The 21,242-nt window shown below is 31.6% G+C and overlaps 1 protein-coding gene and 1 long non-coding RNA gene across 10 annotated transcripts in view; both read left to right on the top strand.

Annotated features, from left to right (window-relative positions):
- Positions 1–21,242, top strand: part of LOC129952414 (uncharacterized) — a 54,968-nt gene that overhangs the window by 20,013 nt on the left and 13,713 nt on the right. For 4 of the 8 annotated variants that reach the window (XM_056064984.1, XM_056064979.1, XM_056064978.1 and 1 more), the window contains exon 1: positions 2,187–2,859. The exons of the other annotated variants lie outside the window; for them this stretch is intronic. In XM_056064984.1, the coding sequence (XP_055920959.1) occupies positions 2,406–2,859 (454 nt within the window). In that variant the 5' untranslated portion in view covers positions 2,187–2,405. Of the gene's footprint in view, positions 1–2,186; positions 2,860–21,242 lie in introns of those variants that run through there. 8 annotated transcript variants of the gene reach the window in all.
- LOC129952416 (uncharacterized) lies at positions 15,576–18,011 on the top strand. Of its 2 annotated transcripts, none has more exons than XR_008782301.1 (6): positions 15,576–15,814; positions 15,872–16,040; positions 16,216–16,378; positions 16,658–16,733; positions 16,854–17,012; positions 17,286–18,011. It is a non-coding gene; the product is annotated as an uncharacterized LOC129952416 (long non-coding RNA). The 2 variants fall into 2 exon arrangements; XR_008782302.1 differs by having other exon boundaries at positions 17,229–18,011.

The raw sequence follows: 21,242 nt of genomic DNA, 5'->3' as shown, positions 1-21,242 counted from the left end.
TTCTCCCATCTGCTATTAACCTTTTTATGAAGTAACAAAATTGGTGAAATTAAGTCAATAACCCCTTTTTATAATTTATTAAAAAATCATGTATTTTTTCTTAAAAAAATAATATTTGATTTGCTAAATTCCAAAAACTACTGTTTTTTACAAATTAAAAGGAATATTTGGTCAGAATAAAAAGAAAAACACTTTGTTTCTTAAATTTTGTCCAGGTAAAAGCTTAGCTCAGTTAAAATACAAATCTTAAATGAAGAAATGTATTTTTAAATGCAGTTATTAACTTTTGAATAAAATAAAAAAAATATTATGCATATTTATGTGATAAAAGCCTTCATTTCTACTATTTTTGCATCACTGTATGTATGTATGTAGATGTAAACTCTTCAGTTTACTAATTGAAGACTGCCATTCAAATTGCATTGCATCTTAAAAAACATTCCTGACTTGCGATTTTATCGCGTCATCAAAATTCGAATCTCCAAAGAAGTTGTGGAGGGCATTGTGCCTTTTCCGATTTACATATATAAAACAGATATATGTACATTCAAACATACATACATATGTATGTACCTATTTTAAGATAATTTTCCTTGGCACACATCCAGAACACTGAAACGAAAGTTGGAGATTTTGACCAATTTTTGCATTTAACGACAGTCTGATGTGCTGGCCTGTGCCATACCCGATACCATTAATATTACCTTATGTAATGAACTCTCAATTGCACACACCATTAGTGTGTTGGATGAAAGCAAATTGCCTGTCCTGCTACAAAAAAGTTGATTAAAGTAAAAATAAACATTGTTCTTCAGAAAGTATAAAATAACCTTACGAGAATTGGCTTGGAATTTGCAATGGGTTTAGATGACAAGTGACTATCAAATTTTGTACACCTATTTTAATTTGATATTCACCAACTCTTAGTTGTGGATAAGGTGAATTCAATGATCACAGCAGATGTGAAAACTCAAATTTCAGTTGGAAACGTTGAAGAAAATTGAAAGAGAAGAGGAAGCATGACACTAGGTTGATTGACAAATTTTTAAGGAATGCGTATTACTAGAATGGTTTTTAAATGTTGACTAACAAAACTAATAGTAGTATTTTATTCTGTCTATAATTTGCCAATAGGTAGTTGTAAATGGACTTTAAATATTCTAGGCCATTCAGTCATTCAGTAAAAATATTTTGCCCCGTGATATAAAAAAGGAGTTTTTATAGTTAAGGATAGTCTACCTACTATGAAACCCATTTTTTATTCTTCAGTTTTATTGCTTTTATGGATGCAAAATATACCTAACTTGTCTACACAACATGATGTATGAACTTAAAAGCTTGTATAGGCCTTCATGTAGATGTGATTGTAGTGCAAAATATTTTAAACTATGTACCTACCTAGCTATTGTTTATTTTATATAACACTTACAGTATGTACATACTCACATGCATATACAATATACATATAGAATAGAAGCTTTGTTCACAAGCTTTACTCATTCACTAGGCTTAGGGCTTTACACTAGGTGATTTGCATTTGCAATTGAAGTTCAATGCTTGCGTTTGTTTTTCTAATCAAAATACAAAACAAAATAATAAAATGAATAATTTGTTTTTCACGTTTAATCAAAGTGCATGTAGGAAGGTTCCTACTTATTCCTACTTAAAATATCATTACAAATTATTTTTTATAATTTTTCAACCTCATTAATAGTCCACTCGCCTCTTGCTCTTCATCTAAACATTAGCAAAACTTAAGGTGTATCAACTTCAGCTGACTCAATGTTTTACTTAACCTTAACTACACAAACATCTGAAAGTAGGGCTAAGGCATCTTATTTTGAGTATTCAGTTAACACTAGCTGTATTCTGTAATGTGTACTTTTAAAACAAAACTTGTGTTAGCACAGCAGATGAACGGATGAGTGTGAAGAAATTACAACAGCCGCATAGAATCAAGCTCTTTGCTGGTATGTTTGGAAACTTTGTGTCATGGCACTGGCACTAGCAACCACCCTTGCACAATGTGTGTTCGTATAGTTCCAACAGTCAGTCTTCTGCCAAAACGTCTGCCGTAGTGCCGCTGCCGTTCAGTTCTCTGTTACACTTCGTCGGCGGCACGGCACGACGACGATGCAAACAAATTCATCTTATAAAGAACTTACGGAGTCCTTTCCATGGTATTTTTCTATTTTTTATGTAGACGATTTTCGTGCCGGTCGCGGTCGGGAAATAACTAAAAATATACATACCTATTTACGTATATAGTATTATTACTTGGTGTTCTATTTTTATAGCATATTCTTTAAAAATACATACATAAGTGTGCAATGAAATAGTGAATTGAAATATCAGCAATATATTCTTATTAATTTTGACAAAAAAAAATATTAAAACAGTGGAAAATGAGTAAAAAAATGTGGAATCGTATTTTCAAAACAAAGTCAACAAACAAAACACCAGGAATTTCAAAGAAAACACCAATGACAACAGCGCCCACCTTCTCTTCAGCAGTGGAAAATCGCTTAAGTTATTATGAAGAATTTCATAACTGTTGCCAGCAACAGCATTCTCCAATTAAGGAAAACCCAATGCACGAGCCAACAGCAACTACTTCTCAAAGTAGTTCCAGCAAGTCACAGTCGAAATTTTCCAAAGTTGTTAATACTTTAACACTAAAGCGAAATAATAAAGAGAATCAGAAAATCATTCAATCGAATACAACTTTAATAGTCGCTGGGTGCGGGGATACAAACTATAAAAATGGGAGCAATAATTCAAATGAGGAGACCATAGCCTGTCCTCCAATTATAGACAAGATATGCACTCCTACGCAGACCACATTGAAACAAATATCAGGTAAAGGAAGTTAGTTAGTAATAGTATTTATATATTTTTATTTAAGTTGAATCAAATTGCTTTTGCCGCTTATTTTGTAACCATATGCTTTTATATAAATGAGGTAAAACTGTATTTTTATTTAAAATATATACTTAAGAATGTATACTGTTGTTATCAATATTATTATCAATATTATTATTATTATTATTATTATTATTATTATTATTATTATTATTATTATTATTATTATTATTATTATTATTATTATTATTATTATTATTATTATTATTATTATTATTATTTATTATTATTATTATTTATTATTATTATTATTATTAATATTATTATTATTATTATTATTATTATTATTATTATTATTATTATTATTATTATTATTATTATTATTATTATTATTATTATTATTATTATTATTATTATTATTATTATTATTATTATTATTATTATTATTATTATTATTATTATTATTATTATTATTATTATTATTATTATTATTATTATTATTATTATTATTATTATTATTATTATTATTATTATTATTATTATTATTATTATTATTATTATTATTATTATTATTATTATTATTATTATTATTATTATTATTATTTTATATTATTATTATTATTATTATTAATATTATTATTATAAGAGTTAAGCGTTTGCACTACCTCTACATCTCGTAGGATACCATTCATCTGCCTATAAGGCTAGGCTCTGATGAGCATGCGGGCATAAGGCCAAACATTTCATCGTTGTTCTTCATCTTATATTGAGGAATTCCCTAGCAATCCTGCAGCTATCTAGTATCACAGCTTTTTGCATGTCATATATTAACTTTTTTGGAATGTCTAGATTTTTAAGAGCGGTAATTGTAGATTCAGGCACCAATCTAGTGGTAGAAAGAATGACGGGTATAGTTGTAACACTGTCTGCTCTCCATAGATCTTTCAACTCATTACCCAGGGCCACGTACTTTTGAATCTTCGTAATTTAGGTTGAATCCATATTGTTGTTATTTACAACTGCAAAGTCAACAAATATTTTTTTCTTTTGTCGTTTACTGTGGATGACAATATCTGATCTGTTTTATTGGATGCTGGTGTCAGTCAGGACCGTCCTATCGCAGTACACGATATAATCTCTGCTTTCTGTAACCGAATCAGGAGTGTACTTTAAATACGGGGTGTAGTTTGGAGATCTTGTCATTAGTTCATATTTTTTGATAAGCTCCTGATGAACAATTTTACCCATGTTATCATGCCTCCGTTTGGTTGCTAGCTAGGTTGGCACAGCCAGCAAGAATATGCTGTATTGTTTCATGTACAGCTCCACAACGTCGGCAGTTATCTGTTTGGATGGTTAGAGCGTTCACGATATATTTCAGGTAGTTTCTTGTTGGTATGACTTGGTCTTGAATGGCTATCACGAATCCTTCTGTTTCTGGATATAACTTTACAAATCTAAGCCAGGAATTCGACATTTTATTGTTGACATTTGCTTCTTCGAGTTCGTTTTTGTGTCTACCATGCAGGGGTTTTCTTTGCCAGTTGAGGTACAAATCCTCGGGTGTATTTGGGACTTCATTGAGTCTGTGTTGCATGTTAGCTGGTGTGAAATTGTCATCTGCGTTGATGATAGCTTTGTGGAGAGAGCTGGTTTCAGCTTTTCGGGAAAAATATGCAAAAAGATGGTTTTGTTTTTCGACCATTCTTTGTATGTTTATAATTCCTCTTCCTCGTTTAGATCTTGGTATGGTAATCCTTTCGATTGCAGCTTGGGGGTAGTGTTGGCGGTATTTTTTCATAAGCGTCCTTATTTTCCTTTCCATGTTTTCTAAGTCTGTTCTACTCCATTTGATTATGCCTGCTGAATATGTTATTAGAGGAACTGCAAATGTGTTGATTGCCATAACCACGTTCCTGGCGTTCAAAGATGTTCGTAGAATTTGTTCCAAACGGCTTTCGAATGATGAAGCTATGCTGGTTTTGATGTTAGCATGTTTGATCATTTTTGACTGCTCCATACCGAGGTATTTGTAGACATCATCTTCTTCAATTGATTCAATTGTCTTATTAAAGGTCGTAGTATAATCGACACCTTTGGACATCTTTCCCCTTACGATATTTACTGTTTTGCATTTTTGTATGCCAAACTCCATTTTTATATCGTTCGAGAACTGTTCAACTATTTGGAGTAATTGTGTTAAGCTGTTGGGTGTGCTGGCATACAATTTAATGTCATCCATATACATAAGATGAGAAAGTCTTTCCTTGGAAGATACCTCTTGTGATTTTTATACTGTAAGATGTTATTGTCCCTATGCGAAGCTTTGTAGACCAATTCGACATTACTGTCTCGCAGAATCGTATAATCTGTGCGTCTATTTTGTAGGTTTTTAAGATACGTAATAGCCAGCTATGCGGGACCACATCAAAGGCTTTTTTATAGTCGATCTACGCTGCATATAGATTTCGTTGCTTAGTACATGCTTGGCTAGTGACTACTGCATCTATGGCTAGCTGTTCTTTGCATCCAAGCGAGCCTTTCCTTTTTCCTTTTCCTTTTTGTTGTTCAGCAAGTATATTGTGCTCGTTGAGGTTTTCCAGTTATGTAGCCTTTTAAGTACATTTTGAGAAACCTCAGATGTGATGTAGTTGTTTTCCATCGGGGTGATTTCCGTTGTTGATGAATCATTTTCTTGCAATAAGGCTGAAGTTTCGTTGTGTTCGGTGCTTTTAGACCATATTCCACTCCAACAATTTTCCAATTCATCTTGTTTTGGAAGGACTTTTAATTCTTTGCCCTTTCCTTTACATTTACTGTAGAACTGTCGTTGTGAGTTGCTGAATAACTTATTGTCCTCTCTTCTTTGTTTGGATTTCCTGTATCGTCGGATTCGTTTGGCATACACACCAATCTTTTACTTTACCGTGTCCAGTGCTGCAGTTATTGTATGGTTCGTTTCGTTGTACGGTGCATGGGTTGCATACTTTCTTTTTATTTTCAAGGCTTTTCGTCAAAGTTTAGAATTCGGGCTTCTAGTAAAAGATGTTAGTATGCCTGCATGGCTTCGAAGTAATTCAACCCTATTCTTAAGTCTCTTCAGTCATGGCGGATCAGAGACTTCGCTTTTTGGAGTTTGTTGTCCTGACACCGCTGCTATCTTCCTCCGTTTGCCTTGATAATTGCATGTGCACTACAGTAAAGGAAAAGTTCCAACTGTTTGAAGGTTGTAATTTCAGCAGTGTATCTTGGCAGGATCAATTTGTTCATTAAATCGACTTTGATTTTCAGTTGTTTAAAGAAGGCTCTATTGATGCATATTTTGTAATTGCAGTTTTCAATTCTCGTAGAAGATATTGTACGTTGGGTTCGTCATTCACTATGAGAGCTGTAGGCCGGTTGTTGAGTTTTAAAAGCTGGTCGTTTTCTGCCTCAATTGCCAAGATGGTAACATTATTGCTATCTTCCTGGTTTTCAATTGATTATTATTATTATTATTATCATTATTATTACTATTATTAATATTATAATTGAAATTGTTATTATTTTTAAATACAAAATTTAACTTATGATTAACATTGGTTTTTTAAATTTTAAAATTATAAACAATTTTTAACATTCATAAAATAATAAATTACAATTAAAATAAGCTACAAATTATATTTTTAAATTAAAATGTTACATTTGAAAAATCATATAATTATAAAATTAAAGTTATAGGTGTTTGAAAATAAATTTCGTTACTGTGTGCCATACATTCCAAATGTCAATTATATTAAAAACTTTCATCAATGCTTGCATAATAATTTATGCTTAAATTAAGCTTAGAGTAAAACAAGTAAGTTTCAAGATACAAACATTTTAAAGTTTTTGTACCAAACGAAATTGCAAAATAAGTACAAACAAATAATAACACATACATTCATATATGTATTACGTTTCTTAAACATTATATTTGTTATCATTTACATATTTATTTAATTAATTAGAATAGATGCTACAAATAAAAAATGTATCGAAAACTTAATATTTACAGGTAAGAAGCTTGAAAAATGCAAAAAAGCAGTAAAACCACAGCAAAAACATACATTTACAAAAAAAAAAAAGAAGTTCTGCTCAAGGAAAACAAACAGAACCAAGCAATAAGTCTGCCGTAAAAAGTAGTGAGATCTAAAAATATTCCAAGTTCTAAATTCACGATTCTGGTCTAAAATAAAAACAATATATTTGTTACTTTATTGATATTGCTAAAAATATTTGCAGCAAATTCAATTCAATTTAATTAAAACTCAGATTTGTTTACGTCTAAACTCTCAGCGGGATTGCATTGGTTGCAGCATGCTCATTGATACATGTCTGATTTTTTTTTTTTACCGATATTCTGGGTGCTTTCCCCTTGGTAAATTAAATTTGTCTTATTTCCCACAATAATTTTAATTAGACCAACTTTTGGAAATAATTCCAATTTTTTAGAGTTGCGCAATCCATAAACCCCCCCTCCTTTGGCTTAAAAGCTCATTGGGTAAGAAAAACAAAGGTAAGACAATTCTTAAAGTTGGGAACTTATATCAATCGTTTTAGGGGATTTATTTAATGTCTTTTTGGGGTTTCGTTTCATTTTAAAATTTGGGGATTATTTTAATAATGCAATAAAGCCACAATTCGGAGGATATTTCATTTTTTGTAGGTTTCTTTTTAAGCAGTTATTCCACGGAGCACTATTTTTCCATAAGAAGTTCGTTGATTCCTCATTTTGTTGGAATCAGAACAATAAAATAGTGCTAATCACGCATCTTCAATAATTTTTCGCTGAAATTGAATTTTTGATGAATTTTTTTAATGAATTCTTAAACTTTTGTTAATAACCATGAGAATCTAAACGAACAATGAATAGTTACTGGACTATCTCAAAATCACATATATTTTCTTTATTTTGCATGATTGTTATGTTTAGGAAAAATAGAAATTAATAGTAGAAGTTATTTTTATTTATACGCACCTACCATCAAAGGTTTCAACTTTCGAAAGACTGTTCCTTAAAATACTGACTACAAAGCTTAATTAATGTTACAATAAATTTTGTAGCAAACGATTCATTCCAGCATAAGAGAAAGCGAGTATAGCTTTGGAAACTACATCAAACATTTAACTATTTTTTTTAATGGCTTCAATGACCTGTCTTTATTATTTGAATTAATAAGCTGCCTTCCAAGCATTATACATTTGTATCGCAACTTTGCCTTGCTCCATGACTTTTTACGTAAAAGACATACATAAAAGAATATAAAAGATCTTATGAGCCAAATAATTAAGACTTAACTAAATAAAACAAAATACGTAATATTAAAATAGTTTTGTTTGAATGTATATTTGATTGATAAATAAATTGTCATAGATAATTATCTTTTCTTAACTACACTATTTCTGCAGTGCCGCCATGTACACGATGTTCTAACTTACTTACGTTTATGATGATAAAACGATGTATTTTAATTTGCGAATTACAAACAAATATTAAAATTGAGAAAAAATTGACATGTATCTATTACAAGCAATGTTAATAGAAAAATAAATGAAGCAAATGTAGAATACTTGTGCTTGAGCGGAAAGAAATTTGAACAATCTTGTAAAAAATTATTTAGTTCTCAGTAATAAAATAAAGGGTCTTTATGTTTGAAATTAAACTAAATATTAGGATCCATGATTGTTAAACAAGTCAAAAGGATTTTTCAGAAATTAAATTATAGTATTCCTGATGTTTCGGAAGGCCTGATTTTCTATATCCTACTTTAAAATAACACCATCGGGCATCTAGTCATATTCTTAAACTCCAAATAGCTCAAAACCATGTTCTGAAAATGATACTTAAGCTTCCATGGTCTTTGTCACGCTATTTCAAATATAAATTAGTTATTTAATATATGTATGTATATGTACATTTGTATCTACTATTGATTTATTTTGATATTCACTGTAGCCTGGTTTGATAAATCGTTTAAGAAAACCAGGCATAGAACTATTGATAAATGATAATAAAATTGATGTGATGTATACATTTTAAAGTTGGAACAAAAATTAACAACTTAATCATAAGTGAAGACGTGACAGAGTTTGTGTTGTGAGATATAATAATAAAAAATATACTTACGACTAGTTTTTAAGTTTAAGTCTGGTGTTTTTAAGAGTTAAAAAAGGCTATTTTACTTGCATCGAATTGTAAAACTTTAAAAATCGGAGTCTTTAAGAATACCATAATGGGTGCACATAACTATTTTAAAAATATTGATATCATCAGTTACGTTTTAAATAGACAGGATAAACAGAATAGGTCCCCAGATTGTGCACCCAAACGTTTTCATAGATAATTTTTAAATTTTACTTGGTAGAATCTGTATTCTAACTTAAGGTGGCGCTACAGTCCTATGTGAACTAGGGCCTCACCCAACAAACTTCTCCATCTAGCTCGGTCCCTAAGTCTCCAGTTTCGCGCACCAAGTTGGGTGAGGTCACCTTCCACTTGTGCGCGCCATCTGATCCGCGGTCTTCCGCTACTGCGCTGTCCTGTGGGTGTGGATTCGAAGACTTTCCGGGCCGGAGCATTGGTTTCCATGCGCTCTATGTGACCCAGCTATCGTTGGACTTTTACCCTTCTAGCTAAGCCTACGTCGCTTTACAGCCCGTAAAACTCGTCGCTCCATCTTCTCCTTCATTCTCCTTCGATGTATAAGATCACAAGAAGATTTTTTCTCAAGAACCGACCCAAATTGCTTTCATCCGCTTTTGTCATAGTCCATGCTTCTGCACCGTATAGCAGGACGGGGATGATAAGGGTCTTACATAGCGACACTTTGGTCCCTCGAGAGAGGACTTTACCACTCAATTGCTTTTTAAGCCCAAGAAACAGCGGTTAGCAAGAGTTATTCTTCGTTTGATTTCAGCGTTGGTGTTGTTTTCTGCGTTTAAAGTGAAGCCTAGGAAGACGAAGTCCGTCACTACCTCAAAGTTATGTCTGTCGATGGTGACGTTTTGACCAAGACGTCGGTGTTGTAGGTCCTTTCTTGCCGACATCATGTACTTTTTTTGCCCTCATTAACTGTTAAACATTTTTGCCGCCTCTAACTCAATACTCACAAAACTCCATTGACATCACGCTGAGTTCTTCCGATTATGTCAATGTCATCAGCATATGCTAGTAATTGGACAGACCTTTGAAAGATAGTGTCTCTAGTGTTGACGTGTGAGCTTTGCACTATTCTTTTAAGTACGATGTTAAAAAAATCGATTGACAGCACATCACTTTGTCTAAGACCTTTCTTGACATCGAAAGGTTCTGTTAAGTTGTTTCCAACCTTTATGGAACAGCGTATGTATTCAAGGTTATATTTTGTCCAAGCTAAGAAAAAGGGTGCTAAAACCGATAGCTATGTACAGCTATATTTGTTGCCAATTGAAAAACTTGCTGCTCACTTCAAAGTTCTTCTGAACCCGTTTTCGGTTCAAAAAACGTTTGAATAGGCTTAACCTTTAATGAAAATTCCGGAACTTGATGAGCCAATTTCAATGAAAGAGTTGCAAGATACTTTGAAATCAATGAAAAATCATAAGTCTGCGGGAATCGACGGTATTCCCGTTGAATTTTACAAAAACTCATCAGTAAATTTTTTGGCTGTTATTAATTTATTCTGTAACAGGCTTCTTGAGGAAGAATCTATTCCGAAATTTGTTTTAAAAGTATGGATTTGCACAATATTTAAAAAAGGTGATTCCCAGCTCCCAGATAACTACAGGGGCATATCGATTTTACCGTTCCTTCGGAAAATATTTACCCATCCCATACCATAGGCTGACGAAATGCGTTGAAGAGAATCAACTACTTAGTATTTTCCAAGCCGGTTTTCGATCGGGTCTATCAATAGTTGATCATATATTTGCACTCACTACTATAGTCAAATTGTTTTTAGAGAACAAAAAAAACTTTACGTTTTTTTGTCGATTTAAAAGCGGCCTTTGATACTGTTGACAGGAGTTCTTTAATTTATAAAATCTCGACCCTAGGCTTATCAACAAAATTTCTCAATTTTTATAAGCTTCTTATAACCAATAACTCTGCTGCTGTATGAAATGGAAGTAGCATTAATGTCTAATTTCTTCAATACAAGTGATGGTGTTCCACAAGGCTATGGATTAAGTCCATTAGTGTTTGCACTATATATTGATGACGTATCCAAAGATTTTCCTGGTGGTATTAAGGTTGTTGAAACATTAATAAAAATGCTTCTATACGTGGATGACATTGTACTATTAGCAGATAATCCCATAGCTTTGCAGTTACAAATAAACAAGCTCAAGCGTCTTTGTAATTTATGGGATTTAAATATAAATGTTGCAAAGTCGAAAATAATGGTTTTTGAAAATACTCATCGAAGAACAACTTTCCAAAATAAATGGTTTCTGGAACGTGAACCAATAGAAATAGTAAATCAATTCAAATAATTAGGTTTCTTGATGACTCGTAACCTTGATTTTCGCTCACATCTAAAAGAAAAATGCACTGCAGTCAAAACGGCAATAAATCTTATGTGGAGTAATTGCTTCTGCAACAAGTATGTAGATGCAACTGCTAAATTTAGAGTGTTTGATGCAACCATTAAAACATGCCTGTGCTATGCAAACAAGTGTTTGGCTATCAAAACTTGGAAGAGTTTGAAGTAATTCAACGTTTATTTTTCAAGCGCATATTTAAACTGGATAAGTCTGACTTCGACCTCGATAATACAGCCCGTACCAATTGGCAGGACTTATTCACAGAAAAAAAAAAAGTTGTCATATTAACAATCGTCGATAGTCAACCTGAAATTTGGCCAAATTGTCGCATTGACTACCAAAATAGTCAATATGACAACCTTACTTTTAAAAATTGACTACTGGATAGTCAATAGAACAATTTTCGATTGTCAATTTTGGGTAGTCAATATGACAACTGCGGTAGTCAATAGAACAACTTCAGTAGTCAATACGACAATTTGGTTGTCATATTGACTACCCAAAATTGACTATCGAGAATTGTTATATTGACTACCGCAGTTGTCTTATTGACTCCCGCAATTGTCCTATTGACTACCGCAGTTGTCATATTGACTACCGTGGTTGTCATATTGACTACCAAAATTGACTATCGAGAATTGTTATATTGACTACCACAGTTGTCTTATTGACTCCCGCAGTTGTCATATTGACTACCACAATTGTCCTATTGACTACCGCAGTTGTCACATTGACTACCGTGGTTGTCATATTGACTACCAAAATTGACTATCGAGAATTGTTATATTGATTACCGCAGTTGTCCTATTGACTACCGCAATTGTCATATTGACTACTGCAGTTGTCACATTGACTACCGCAGTTGTCATATTTACTACCGTGGTTGTCATATTGACTACCAAAATTGACTATCGAGAATTGTTATATTGACTACCGCAGTTGTCCTATTGACACCGTAGTACTACCGTGGTTGTCATATTGACTACCAAAATTGACTATCGACAATTGTTATATTGACTACCACAGTTGTCTTATTGACTCCCGCAGTTGTCATATTGACTACCACAATTGTCCTATTGACTACCGCAGTTGTCACATTGACTACCGTGGTTGTCATATTGACTACCAAAATTGACTATCGAGAATTGTTATATTGATTACCGCAGTTGTCCTATTGACTACCGCAATTGTCATATTGACTACTGCAGTTGTCACATTGACTACCGCAGTTGTCATATTTACTACCGTGGTTGTCATATTGACTACCAAAATTGACTATCGAGAATTGTTATATTGACTACCGCAGTTGTCCTATTGACTACCGCAATTGTCATATTGACTACTGCAGTTGTCACATTGACTACCGCAGTTGTCATATTGACTACCGTGGTTGTCATATTGACTACCAAAATTGACTATCGAGAATTGTTATATTGACTACCGCAGTTGTCCTATTGACTACCGCAATTGTCATATTGACTACTGCAGTTGTCACATTGACTACCGCAGTTGTCATATTTACTACCGTGGTTGTCATATTGACTACCAAAATTGACTATCGAGAATTGTCATATTGACTACCGCAGTTGTCATATTGACTACCGCAGCTGTCATATTGACTACCGCAGTTGTCATATTGACTGCTACAGTTGTCACATTGACAAGCGCAGTTGTCATATTGACTACCGTAGTTGTCATATTGACTACCAAAATTGACTATTGAAAATTTTTATATTCAATACCCGGTAGTCAAATTAGATTACGGTTTTCAGAAAAAATTTTCATATTGACTACCGCAGTTTTCCTATTGACTACCGCTGTTCTCATATTCACTACCACGGTGTTCTAATTGAAATCCTTAAATCTAATTGTCAATTTATTTTATTTTGAGTGAGACAAATAATTTGAAGTCTATATCTTTATTTGTTCTAAAAAAGTTCTCAGTTGAGTTTTTCGATGAAATAGTTTGATTTCAAAATTCAAAATTTTAGCACAAAATAAAATCAATATATTCAGAAGATATCGTGAATCGAATATATCTGTTTACCAATTTTAATTTTTATGAATTGAACTAAATGTCGAAAATAATATCTTCTATAAGATGAATGAATTGTTTCAAGCCAATATCTTAAATTTTTGGAAAGATATTTGAGTTGAAAATCAATATTTACTAATTATTGTATGTTTTTATTTTTTCTTAAAACCGTCAATTAAATCTTTTCTAAAGTTTTATTGAATGTTGAAAATCATAGTTTTTAAAATAAATACATTTTTTTCGTAAAATATTCGTGACAAATATTTTGTTTCATGTTTTTTATTTTTATCAAAAAACTGACCGATTACAATAACTTCCTATGCTAAGTTAATAACAAGTAATTAGGCAACCAAAGTAAATACTTAATGGTTGTCTTATAAATAAACGCTAGATTTTGACAAATAATAACGTTTAGTGAAAGTGTAGCAATGGTATTTAAATTGTCATGGTTTTCCTGTGCTGAGATTCTCCAGTGTATAAAAAGTGCATATACTTGACTTTTTCACATAATTTTTAAACATATTGACGGCGCTTCAATTTTATCGGTTTACAAATCAACGGTTTGAAATACGAATACGTTTATAGAATGTAATAACTTTTACTTTAATAATAATATTTGTATGGTGCTGTAAACGTACAGGTTTTAACAAGTTTTAGTTTCTGCTGCCTGTTTGTATTGTATTTTCTGAGCTTTCTGTATAATTTTTGCAAATTTGTCATAGTTCACTTTTGCACTTATTTAATATATGTCCATAGAAAAAAGCTTAAAAACTTGAATAAAATATTCGAGAATTAATATTTATAACTTTTCTAAATGTATATGCCAAAAATAATAAAATAATTTAAAGTGGTAAATTATAGTATTATTGTGTCCGTTTTCCCTGTTGTCAAAAACCAAACACCTCAAGGTGTTCTGTGCCAGACACCTTCATGGCAAAATCAAATACAAATCTGAAAATATTTAGATTGCGTTCAGTGTACTCGTAATGGAAGTAAGTTTTTCAATAATTTGTCTGTATGGTCGCGAAAGTTTTTTTGTTTTCAACCTCGCATTTAAAGTGTTTTTTGTGTATGTTCCTATATCAGCGTAATGTTTAAAAGTTATAACAAGGTATGTATGTAAAAAACATTATATTTATTAAACACATAACTTTTTTTTCAGAATAAAGCTATATTTAAAATTAATTTTTTTCAGTGTGCAAAATTCAAACTCCCTTAATTTCCAGACTAAAACGGTAAATCAACATTTACAGTTATGTTAAAACTAAAATTGTCATATTGACTACTGAATGTCATCCTATTGACTATTGCGATAGTCAATATGACAACTCGGTAGTCAATGTGACAACTTTATACTGAATTTTCTATTCAGTTTTTTCCCAAAACCATTATTCTTTCTTTTGCTTTGGCGTCTGGTCGCAAAACAATTTCTTTCCTAAAATAAAATAATTTTTAAAGTTCTTAAATTCCAAATAACTGGAAACTATAAGTTTTATCTAGTTTCGTTAGTGCATTATTAAAAACACCCAAAAACTTTAATTGAAAAAATTACAAGGTAAAACATTATATTAATAAGAAAAATATTTTGAGATATAAAGTTGGCGTCATTTTTCAACTTAATATTTTTCAAAGTCATTAAATTCAAAATATTAAACCCACTAATATTGTTCAATAGTATCATTGGTGCATTTTGAAATACATACGTAAGAAATCTATTGAGAGAAATGTAAGATAAATCAAATCATATAATTAAAACAAATTATCTAAGGTATCAATACTTTAAAGAAATGCTAATTTGCCAAAAAAATGTAAAGACAACGTGCATCACATTTTCCATCGCGGTTTTCATATTAACTACTGGATGTCATCCTATTGACTATTGCGATAGTTAATGTGATAACTCGATAGTCAATATGACAACTTTAAAATTTTCTATTGAGTTTTCACTTTTTCCAAATATCATTAGTAGTAAAAAAAATGTCTCTGCTAAAATTAAATATTTTCAAATTTCGTAACTTCTAAATTTTAAGAAAAATATTAGTTTGAACTTGTGTCGTTACTGGATCTTTAAATAGATATTGAAATGTATGTGCATCAAATTGAATACCCCGGTTGTCATATTGACTACCGCGATCATTGTGTTGACTATAGGGATAGTCATTCTTATATTTTAAATTTAGATTGCAAACATCTTCGTTTTTTATATAAATGTACTTTATTTTATTTATTTTGTATTAAAAATACACGATTGTCCTTAATATTTTTTCCATAGAGATGCAGGCATCGACGTAGAAGTACAGAGAATTACAAAGTGGCATGATATGAAAGCAGTATTAAAGAATGTCATGATAAGGGACCAAATCGATTTTGAAAGTAATATTGAACAAATGCGCAAAGATTTTGGTGCGCCATTATTTGTTTCATTTTCAGGTTGATATTATGCACTTAGGCCAAACACATTCTTCCTCAATGTCGTCAACTCTTAGCCTTTCGACATCAATCCTCAAGGAAAAAACAGAGGAAAGCATTTAATGGAGATTAACAAAAGAAATGATTGCTTTCAACAACAACAACAAACAGAAAACTAAGAAATCATTCCGTAAGTACAAACAACAATGAACTAGCTTTTTTTGATATACTTGAGTTTGCAAATGCTTTAAAATTAAAAATAGGTTTCATTTTTGATTAAAAACTGTTATAATACAAAATATTTATGATTTAATGATTCAGTACTAAAAAGACATTTTATTAACAAATTAAACTTACAATTTCAGATGCAGATACAGATACCGAAACTTGATTCAATAGCTTGAAGTATGACAATTTTTCGGTCGAATAATTCAACAGCTTGTGGGCGGCATGTAGCCAATTAACTTCATCGAACAAAGCGAAATATTTGAAAAAGGGCCCTAATAAAAAAACTTAAGATACAGACTGGTACGTTACATAAAAAAAAACGTTTGAGTTGTTACAAGTTTCTGTTTTCAATCAAATAACATACAATTTATGTTGAAAAGATTGGCGCAACATTTTAAACAATCTTATTTTAAGGGTTTAACAATATACTAGTTAGTAATTCGTTAAATATTTAAAAATGTACTAAAGGAGTCCACAATTTAAAAAAAAAAATGTTGCGTCTTTATTTTCATTAGGTTTTAGTTTCAAATGAATAGTTTTTGAAAATCAAAAATATAAAAAACTTTCATATTTTTTCAGTTTGTTTTTTCTACACATTATGAGAAGCTTTTTGACTACTAAAATGAAGCTAAAAACTAACTAAAATTGTTAACAGGTCAGTTTTTTATTTCGAAGATAATATGAAGTTTGTCTAAAACAGTTCTTAACTGAGCACAAATTGATTACAATCTTATAACCACGTTTATATGTATGTTTTTTCTTATTTCGTTATTAGATCGATAAAGACTTTATAACGTTCTATGCAACCAGCACTTCAATACCTTCCTTGTAGCAAAATCATTGGAATACATCAAAAAACTTCATGAAGGAAAACATTAAGGACTAAAAGATTACAGAAACATTGAAGACTTGGGAGATACTAATTTTGGAGAAGGTACGTACATTTATAATTATGTTCCTTTTTTTTTATAGTGATTGAAATACAAATTAAACTAAATCTTAACCTATATCTTAATTATGTCTACATAAACAATTGTAGAAATTGATGTGTCAACTTAATTTATAAATTCTCTATATGAAAAATAATAAATGCATAAATGTCAAACTGTGCATTACTAACGGTATCCTTTTTTATTTTTATTCCTTTTAGGTGATTTTGTGCTAAAGATAATTAAAAGTATTTACTTCTAATTATTTTCAATAGCAGCAGTTTCAAGAAAATCTGACACCGGAGCCAAGTCAAGAAGCAAGTTCACCATCAAAGAGTGACTGATGGCATTCATCTTTGAAGCAGAGACGATGCAAAGTATTAGAGGACAACATAGCATTCCGAAAATCCAGAGGTGAAACTATTCAACCTCTAATACTTACATTTTACATTAAGGGAACAAATTAATACTTCATTTCGTTATATGGCTCCAAATCAAGACAACCAATGTCATAAAAGCTGTGGACGTCTGTTTCAAATACTTTTTTTGTTCAACTTAAACTTTATAGAAACATGAATCCAGAACTGTCAACAATGCAACCAACGTTAAGTACATAATTTTATTTAATTATAAACAGAAGTAAGTAACTCTGTTGTTTTTATTTGTGGTGTATTATTTCTTGGGTTTAATTTTTTTGAACATTTTTTATTTCTTAACTACATTCAAAAAAAAAAATGATTTAAACAAAATATGTAAAGTAAGCACATTAAGTTAGAAAAACAAGTAAACAAGAATCATAATTGCAACACAAGAAATAACACACACAAAATAAAAATAACAAATTAAGCTGTTTTAGTTTTGTCCATCACTGTATAAGTTGTATTTAGTATATAAGTACTAATATAATAAAAAATATACCAAATAATCTATTAAAATAAATGTATTTGCACAAAAACACAAATTTTGTTTTTAATGAAATTTAAATTTTGAAGATTTTACAGATTGTAAGCAAACGGGGTGAGGCCACAACTGCGGTAGTCAATATGAAAACTACGGTAGTCATTATGACAACTGCGGTAGTCAATATGACAACTGCGCTTGTCAATGTGACAACTGTAGCAGTCAATATGACAACTGCGGTAGTCAATATGACAGCTGCGGTAGTCAATATGACAATATGATAGAAGTGTTTACTGATGATAATGGAAGAACTCTGTCAGAGCGTTTTAATTTAACTTCGTCAAATTTTACTCCTATAATTTTTTTAATTGACTGCAGACCATTTTCTTTGGCATTATAACAGTTGATTTTATTATTGCCAACAATTCCTGTTGATACAGAGACTAGTTGATTGCAACTTGAAAAAGGATTATGCAAAGCAAACCACTCTACAAGTTTTTTAATGTCAGTATTATCTCTTTCAATACGTGAATCTCTTGAGTCTACATGTTGATCTGTGGTATCAAATGAAAGGTCGCAAAATTTTTCAATTTCTTCACAAATTGCATTTGTCGCATGCATGCCATATATCCACTTAGATAAGACGCTTTCATGAGTACTCCTTCCTCGAGAAACTCCTCCTTCAGTCTTCATAGACTTCATCAAACTTTGTTCAATAGTCATGTCTGTCCAGGTTCCACAATTGAATTTTTCTGTGCGTCTCACTGCAAATGTTTTTGTAAAGTTTATATAGTCTTGGTGTCCCATTTTGTCTTTCAAAGCTATCATATCTTGCAAGTATAAATGTGCAGATTTAGCATAGAGGAAATGACCAGATGCATGGAAATATGGAAGCATTCGCTGAACACTTGTAAGATGATCATTCCATAACCCTAGTCTCTCAGCGCGAATGAAATCATTATCAAAAGAGCTGATTCTTTTCTTACGTGGAGATATTGATGTACTCGGTTCTTCTTGGCGTCGTTTAAAAGCCGCTATACTCAAATTGTTCGTATAATTTTTACGACAATTGCTATGAACATTTAAAAAAGTCACAGTATTTAAATATTCAATATTACCATCACCTCTAGCGATACTAGCATTTTTTAATGTCTGAAGACCACGCCTAACTTGTACTACTTCACCATCCGATAACACGTCTTTGCATATAAAACATGTATCACTCATTATGAAAACTGTTTAAGAGCAATTCTACTAAAATAACGTCTTTTACACTCAAGAAATAATTTTTAAGTGAGCTAAATACAGCCCGTAAATAAAAAAACCTTTTATTACATATTATGGATTATGCCTTCGGGGGAAACCATGTAAAAAAAACGTTCTCGGTGCTCTACTCCGTAAACGGTTAATTCTACAGAAAAATGCAATAGACATTTTTTGTAGACAACTTCATGACAAACAATTTTTATAATGACCTTTATTGACCTCTGACCAATAGATCGCGAGATATTTGCGAAAAACTGATTTTCGTGACCTTTTGACCTTTATAACTTTTTTAGCCGGCACGATATCAATGTCGATTTTTCACATCTTCATTACAATGCCGTAATAAAGGTGTATACAAAAATTCAGCTCACTAGGAATTTTTCCGCAGATTGGGGCTTAAAATAGCTAAAATGACTGGACTATAATTGATTGAATGGCTTGAATATGTATTTTGAAAAAAAAAATCTACTTTAAATCTTTGTTTCGGGTCTAATATAGTTTCAGGATATTCATCAGCATAAAGTCTTTTTCTCCTTTGAGATCGCAATGATGAAGCTTCAGGAAACATATTTAGTATTTCTAGAGAACTAGCAATACGCTCGGTTAATTGAACAAACCTACTCATTAATTTTTTCATCGGGACGCATCAAAATCAAACTGCTTTTTATTTTTTCTAATTTATGCCAGTTGACAGATTAACGGACGGACTTTGCAAATATTTACTAGTTTAATTTATATTTTCTAAAATATCAAACCAAATTAGCAGGCAGCAAATAAATGTAATATTTAAAAATCTTATTTCCTAACGATTCTGCAATGTTTTTTGCCTCTAGATTTCCTATTTCTATAAGGGGTTTCAAATTAAGACTTTCTTATAAATATCCCACCTCGTTGTGGAACTTGAAAAAAGCTATGCAAACATTGAATTGTATCGGAAAATTTGACTGCATATAATGAGCACCGAGCAGCATCATTAACCACTAAATTCAAGGAATGCGAGCAACATGGAACGAAAAATGCTCTTGGTTCCATTGTTCGAATTCGATTCTGAACACCCGCTTCTTTTCCTTTCATATTCGAACCATTATGATAACTTTGGCCTATTAAAATTCCATATAATTCAAGCTTGTCTAAAATCAACTGAGTCAGCCACATTCCAGTCATGTCTTGTCACAAAATGCGTCACTTCTATTAAAAACTGATAGCTATTAAATAATCTTAATTAACCAACAAAGGGAAAAAACAATACACTTAAAAAAAAAACTGCCTGCGCAAGAACGATCCGACTCCACTTAGAATCATTCCTTTTTAATTTGTACACTCTTTGCTCCTTTTCCATTCTATTAAAAATTTTATCTCCCGTAAGCAGGCACTTAACTCTTATAGCCTTTTCACACCAAACCCAGCACCGGGTTTTCTGCAAAATGTTTTCGAAAACCAGAAAATCGTTCACACCGAACATTTATATGTTTTCATTAGACATTTAAATTTGTTTAACACCGGCTGTCAAATTTTGTATTGATGAAAAAGTTTTGTTCTTTTCAAATTTTTTGTGAAAATAAAATGAATTCTAACCAATTCAAATTGATTTTAAAGTAACACTACCTCGTCTAGAAAAAGAGTTTCAACTGAAGTACTGGGCACGTTGGCTGCAGCTATCCTCTTAGTTCACTTTAACCGGTCCAAACAATTCACTCATAAGAGAAGCTTATTGTGCTGAAAATACATCATAGCATCAAAAACAAACAAAACTGTTACATTAAAAATACATTTTATTTAAAACATTTTTTTCTTCTTCCACAACAAATGCAATCCAAAATACTGAGCTTTGCTATTACTTCTATTGGCCAAATGTGTCTTCAGAATCGCCATATATTGTAGCCGTTCGAGCAACTTATAGGCGGGGTTGAGAAGATTTTGAACGATTTCGTGTAGGTCCCTATGGCCGGAGCGGAAAAGGTCAATTCCTAGTTCCAGATTCGTACCAAAATCACACTCATCCAAAGCGATCAGTGAAGCTGCTATGATGGGCTGCAATTTCTCCATGACTATCTCTTTGTCTTCTTCCT

This window comes from Eupeodes corollae, chromosome 3 (genome assembly GCF_945859685.1).
Source record: "Eupeodes corollae chromosome 3, idEupCoro1.1, whole genome shotgun sequence".
Taxonomy (NCBI): domain Eukaryota; kingdom Metazoa; phylum Arthropoda; class Insecta; order Diptera; family Syrphidae; genus Eupeodes; species Eupeodes corollae.
Note: the sequence above shows the minus strand (reverse complement) of the source record. Positions and strands in the feature narration are given on the sequence as shown.